This window comes from Pygoscelis adeliae, unplaced genomic scaffold, assembly GCF_000699105.1.
Source record: "Pygoscelis adeliae isolate BGI_AS28 unplaced genomic scaffold, ASM69910v1 Scaffold314, whole genome shotgun sequence".
NCBI lineage: Eukaryota > Metazoa > Chordata > Aves > Sphenisciformes > Spheniscidae > Pygoscelis > Pygoscelis adeliae.
The window spans coordinates 1,693,576-1,700,159 of record NW_008824668.1 but is presented as its reverse complement, the minus strand read 5'-3'; the positions used below and the strand labels follow the sequence as shown (position 1 = coordinate 1,700,159).

Below are 6,584 nucleotides of genomic sequence, written 5' to 3'. Positions count from 1 at the left end.
TGTAAGCACTGCTCAGCAACAACTAAAACATCGGTGTGTTATCAACATTGTTCTCACCCTAAATCCAAACCACAGCACCGTACCATGTACTAGGAAGGAAATTAACTCTATCCCTGCTGAAACCAGGACAACCCTCTTCTCCTGTGGAATGTGAAGGCCCTGGGGTGCTGCCTGTGAGGAGGGTTTACAGCTTCAGCGGAGCTGAACCAGCGTCCAGCAGCACTTTCCCGTTACTGCCGCCTGTCCTCTGCCACCTGCGTCGGTGACGGAGCGGTGCAAATCCTTCAGGGGAAAAAAAATCTTTTAAGAAAGGTATGATGCTTTAGTTGGGAAACTTTCAGCTTGAAAAAGGCAAGCGTTGCTGTTATCTCCTTAAGAACTACAACTTGTCAGTGTTAAGCTGACCAGCTGAGCATGCAGTGCTGGTTTTGCGGTCGTGGGGTTTCATGTGTGCTGCTGACTGACTCTCTTTGAAAGAATGCTTCTAGGGCTGCTGGGAAATACATTCTCAGACGTTCCACCGCTTACCCCACGAGGCTACCGCATGGCTGCAGCGGGGCTTGTGGGTGTCTGTCTCTCTGGCAGCATTTGGGGAGCTGCGCAAGCTACCAGCTCCCCATGAAACAAGGATGGGAACCAGAACCTCTGCATAAAATCGCTTTCTATTTCCGCTCCCTGGGGAAGCGGTAGAGATGAAACGCAGATGGAAGAACGCTCTTGATTCATCTCACTGTCCCCCGATAGATAGAGGCTTGTTCACGTGTAGTCTGGTTCTGTTACCTCACTGGGGTCCTGCTGCTTCCCTGGGGAGACTGTTTCACAAACTAACAAGCTTCATGACGAAGGATTTTTCCACCAATCTCTTTTTTTTTTTTTTCATGCCATTACCCCCTACTGCTGCCTTCTCCAGCCATTCTGGTCCGTCTGCCTGCTGCCTTGCAGGCAACAGCCTCTCAGATCCTAAGGGATTCTGAGCTTAGTTTTCCTCATCTATTATAAAGCCTTTTATTTAAAACTTTTTGACATCTGTCTCATTTAGCTTACAGCCAGTCGGTATTTCAACTACTGTTTGCTTTCTGGGGTTAAACCAAAGGTGGTAATTGGCAGCAGGGGTCCCTCACTGTGGCCTTAGGTTGAATTTTTTCCGCCCCCCACCCCCGGTTCGGGCACAAAGCTGCAGTACCCAGATCCCTGGGGATCCACAGCTGTATGTTAAGGTGCTGAAGTTCCCTTTTCCAGCTTAGGGGAAGCAGAGTGAAGGAGCTGGAGAGCTCTTCCTTGTGGGGGGGGAAGCTGTTACCCAAAAACCGAAACCCTGAGGAGGAGGTAACGCTAAACCTCTGGAGAAGCTGGTAGTTATGTTACGGTTGATTTCTGACAAGATCCTTGGTTCCTTTGGTCCCTGCGAGGGGCAGGTCTTGCTCTTTCCTGTTGAGCCAATTGTACTGTAGATAAATTAACAGGGCTTCTTCCCTTTAGGAGAGGCATAATGTATTTTAATAGCACCTGTTGCTGTTAAATACTGTTATTTGTGGCATTTTCCCGGTGCCTGTGAACGGTGACCGTTTAAAATACAAATACCTGCGTACTAGGCGTTCTGGCTGGGGCGTTTGTAAGTCAGTCCCCAGCCTGGGGACTGCATCTGCCCGCGCTTTGCGGCGACGTTCCCCTTTACCAGGCCTGGCAGCGCGTTCGGCGTGTTTGCCAGCCGACACCTCCAGGACCTCTGCTGCTAACCGGCCCGGTTCTGCCCCGCAGCTCACCCCCGCAACAACCCTTTCCTCCAGTAAAATACACCCAGTCCCGTCTCCCTTCAGGGGAATTCCTGACAGCCTCGCCGTTAACCAGCTGCGAGGCAGCAGGCGCCAGCGCCTTTCCTCCCTCAACACAGAGCTGCTGCAACTGCTGTTTCCACAGGGGTTGGGAATGGCACCTCTGGGACAGAACAAAGAGCTCTTCAAAGCTAAAGGGGGGCCGATGAGCCCGACTCCTCCCAGCAGAGGCATCATCCTGCAGCCATAAACCCGAGCTTTCAACCCAATTCATTTGTTTTACGATGATCTAAGCTGGGTACACAATCACCTGCTCCTCACTTGCACTAATCTCTCTGTTAACTCTTAACGAGGGCCTGGAGCTATTTAGATGGTGTAGATATCATGGAATTCAAATCATCCGCTTGAAATTAGTGGAAATTCAGAATTAATTAAAACTGTGAGAGGCAAGAAAATCCACCTCAGTCATTTGGGCTCAGCATAAATCAGTAGCTGATTTTAGACAGTTAGTTCAGAGTTGGAGCTCAAGCCGCTTAAATCTCCTGTCAGCGGAGCACATCTGGGAGAAGCCCAGTTCTCCCTCAGGGGAGAACACCCCTAAGAAAATGGGGTGCCTCGGCCTAACCGCAGCTCTCAGGGGCACGAGCGGGTTAGAAACTTCAGCCTGGCTCCGAGACATGCAGGTCTCGGCCGTGGCTCCGCTCTTGCTTTCCCGGCAGCCCTGGGCTGGTGCCCCCCGTCTGTAAGCCATCAAGCTGTTTGGATGCACGCCTCCGGCTGCGGGGCGGGGATTTGTGCCCGCAGGCAAAGGCTCCAGCACCAGGACAAGCCGAGAATTTCCTCTGAAGACCTGCTTGGTAGAAGTCGTACTCGCAAGGATGCAAACGGCCATCAGACACAACGCTTAAAATCGATACGGAGTCTCAAAAAGCATTCCTCGGTCTAGGGAAAGGAAGACAAGTGTATGTGCAGCAGGCGGTACCGTTCTGAAAGACGACAGGTACACACTGACTCTGGATACCTACCGCTAGCCACAACACAGCAACATGAACAACGGGCCGGATACGTTTGGCAGTCTTCATTTATTCAGCTTAAACAAAGATTATTTTTTTTTCTTTAAAAATAATAAATAAATCAGACATCACCAAGGAAACACTATATCGAGTGGAGTACCATCAGGAACATTAAATAGAACCCCCACCACAGCTTAAAGTAGCTCTCCACACCACAGTGAAAGAACATTTTGTAAGGCCTAACTGTTCACGAACAAGACTGGCTGTTTTGTACGAACCTTCACGTATTTATAATGCCCTATTCATAGATGTAGGATCTGTCCCTCTCTCCGCACAAAACGCTACTGTTGGAGCCAGGGCTTTGTACGTTATTTGCTTGCCATCACTGGCAAAAGTGCTAAAAATCATTCATCCGATCTTGCAGCAAGAGGGATGCCGCAAAGCGGCGCCAACCCCTCGGGACCGGGATGGGGGGGATTCCTCTGCCGGCTCGCTACGCCGTAGGCATCCAACCCCTCGGGACCGGGATGGGGGGATTCCTCTGCCGGCTCGCTACGCCGTAGGCATCCAACCCCTCGGGACCGGGATGGGGGGATTCCTCTGCCGGCTCGCTACGCCGTAGGCATCCAACCCCTCGGGACCGGGATGGGGGGGATTCCTCTGCCGGCTCGCTACGCCGTAGGCATCCAACCCCTCGGGACCGGGATGGGGGGATTCCTCTGCCGGCTCGCTACGCCGTAGGCATAAGCCGTTACCAGCAAAACCACAGCCCACCTGGCCCTCGGGGGTTCAAGTACAGCGAGTCAGCCGGGTGCGCTGGGCGAAGCTGAATGCGTTACTGCCTTCTTACAGATGCAGGCATTAACTGCCAATCCCAAATCACATTCCCATTGAGTGCTAGCCAGAGCCCCGCTACGACGGGCTGTATTCTGTCTGTCAGACATTCCAGTTTCCCAGTCACCTTCGCCCTGTCGCAAGCCATCGGGTTATTTTTTTTTGTGTCAGAAAACAAGTAATTATCCTGAAAACAAAGTAAGTTATCAGCTAAAGTGCAGGACCCCTGCAGTGAGAAGTACACATCCATTTTTAGGCTCGGAACATCAGCTTTAGCATAGCCCCTACCCGCACGAATAGTTAACAAATTCGGTTTTGGAAAACAGTGCCTATAAAACTTTAGGTACGCTAACATCAACAGCACTTCAGTGAGCTTTCACGGAAAGAACGGAACGAACGCCCACGCTGGGTCACTAGTTCTGCGCGAAAGAAGCATCATCCCTACCCGAGCTACGTCAGCCTTCCGTGAAGTACAGACAGGAGAACAATCCCGCGGGCTGTACTTTGGCTACCAAGAAAAGAAGCACAAACCTTTAGAAAAATACAATGCAAGAAAAAATTTCAGATAAAAATATATACTTTTGGTTAAAAACCATCCCTTTAACAAGAGTCCTTTGTAACTCAGCTAGAACAAAAAAAGCTTCACTTAGACTGAACAGTAGTAAAAATTAGTTCTAAGCACTCATTTCCTAACCCAAAGGACCCTTCTAAAACACCAATAATTTCTTTTTTTTTTTTTGCAGGATTTACACATTTGATGTTCATTATTTATAGGGATCGTTATATTTGCAGCAATAAACTATATAAATTTTCCATGAAGAGAATGTTTGTAGCACAAGCTCCTCCACCAACAGTCTTTACGAAAAAAAGACTAGAAGTTCTTTAATTAAAGAACCGTTGAAACATGTAGTTTTCTTCAGATACCGAATAGCCAAACTTCTTATAGAAATCCACATTTTTTGGCAGACACTCAAGCGTAATTTTGTAACAGTTCAGTCTCTTACTTAGCAATGTCAGGGTGGACGTTAATCTGAAAAAGACAGGAAACCAACAGTTAAATGAAACGGCCCGGAACGCCGGATCGATTGACGTTCAATTAGCTGAAGTCATCAGACCTACAATACCGAAGTTTTACGGCACTCTGCCTTTTCCTTCACTGCATGCGACAGTTGCTATCCCAAGGAAAAAAAAAAAAGAAGAACAAAGTACCAGCATCTTGCGGACAATTTTATGTTACTGTTTTAAGAACCTCGGCCTGCTCTCTGCCAGCTAGTGCCGGCAGCTTAGCGCTGGCCAAGCTCTTTTAACCTGCCTGGCCGGGGAGGATCTGCCCGGCCGCTAACCCGCGGAGCTACGGTCCCGCTCTCGGAGGTCTGGCGAGCGATCTTTGCTGGCACCCGCCAGCGCGGTAAGGCGGGGGGGACGGAAACCAGCTGGGTGAGGGCTTGCTGCCCTGCCTGGTGCCGAATGGCAAAGGTGGCGAAATACTTACAGTTTACCGAGCTGCTTTCCTCGGCACTCCCCGCTTACTACTACATCTTCTATCCTTCCTCTCTGTGAAGATACAGGCAAGCGTTAGTCGAACAGAACACCCTTGTGTCAGTTTCCCCTACTGCGCTACGTTTCACGCTTGGGTTTTCTGCTGTCTCTTTCGATACAACTCCTCCAGCGGTCGACACGCTCCTAACGCCCCTTCCAGCGCCCAGCAGGAGCCGCAGTCCCACCGCAGCCTTTCCCCGCTGAGGGATTTCTCTCTCCCTAGCTCCCTGTTTTCACACGCCTAGCCGGGACTCCACAGCAGCGAGATCCTCAGCCACCTGCTCCGTCAGAACCAAGCCTGGCTAGTTCAAAAGCTCACTGGGAGGGAGAACGGGACAGACATCGAGTTGCTCTTTTTCCTTAAGAAAAGCCAAAGCTTCCTTTTACTGTTTAGCTGAGCACCCAAGGATGGGAGATATTTTTAAAGTGCCTTTGTCACTGACTCAGCAGAAGGTACTTCATCGCACAGGAACACCATAAAAATAAAATGCACGGAGTCTGAGGGCCAGACCTTTTTCCTCACTTTACAGCTGCAGCGAGAGAATATACCTTTGCACAGGAGTGAGTGAACTTATGTTCTATAACCAGCGTTGCCGTAGCAACAATCTGTCCAAGATTTGTGTCTTCTACGACAGTAACGTAGTAATCTCCAGATCTCTTCATGTGCTCAAAGGTTTCTGTGGGAGCAGACAGACAGCGGAACAGTCACCGTTAATCTCAGATTAAATTGCTGTGAAGTCTTAACCCTTGCAACAGATTCTGAATGCAGATCACTGCAGGCTTCAGGATCACAAGGAAGACGTGCCCAAGACCCCAGAACCTGAAAGCCCCGGGGTCAGACTAACCCAGAGACAGAACCAGGAAAAAGCAGAAATTAAACAAATGCCTTTTCCTTGGCTGCCGAGAGAACCCTCCTTCCCCAGCGCCTCTGCAGATGGGCACTACGACGAAGGTGGCAGCGCTTCTAAGCCTTCTTACATCTCAGTCCAACCAGCGAAGCAGGCACAGGACGCTGTTGAGCTATGATCAAAGGCGAGCCTCTGCCTCGCTACCGGTGCTGCAATCATTCAGCCGAAACAAGCCACCACCTAGTAGTCCCTTCTGCCAGGCATCTAAAGCTCAGTCTCAAAGGCAGGTATACGGCTGAGGCCTGTCCCAGCCAAGGAGCCCTTTGGGAGAGCTGCAACTGGATCCAGCGCCGAGTGCCAAAGGCTGCCTCAGGCGACCCGAGCTAATAAACCCCTCTGGCATCAGGCAGCCGGGAGCCTCACACCCAAGCAGCTTTGCTGTCAGCATCAGTACCCTCTGGTCCCCAGCAACCTCTATGGAAACGCCGAGAAATAACGATATACTCACTGATAAACTGCTCTGGGCTCGCAACTCCAGTTTCAGTCAGCTGACCCAGAACCTTAAAAAAGCCTGTTAT

At 50.3% G+C, this 6,584-nt stretch overlaps 1 protein-coding gene across 1 annotated transcript in view; it reads right to left on the bottom strand.

Moving 5' to 3' along the window:
* Nucleotides 1-4,183: 4,183 nt before the first annotated feature.
* GNPNAT1 (glucosamine-phosphate N-acetyltransferase 1) overlaps nucleotides 4,184-6,584 on the bottom strand; it is a 3,312-nt gene continuing 911 nt past the window's right edge. The window contains exons 2-5 of the mRNA XM_009322924.1: nucleotides 6,515-6,577; nucleotides 5,708-5,835; nucleotides 5,112-5,173; nucleotides 4,184-4,649 (exon numbers count right to left, since the gene is read on the bottom strand). Of these exons, the coding sequence (XP_009321199.1) occupies nucleotides 4,502-4,649; nucleotides 5,112-5,173; nucleotides 5,708-5,835; nucleotides 6,515-6,577 (401 nt within the window). The 3' untranslated portion in view covers nucleotides 4,184-4,501. The remainder of the gene's footprint in view (nucleotides 4,650-5,111; nucleotides 5,174-5,707; nucleotides 5,836-6,514; nucleotides 6,578-6,584) is intronic.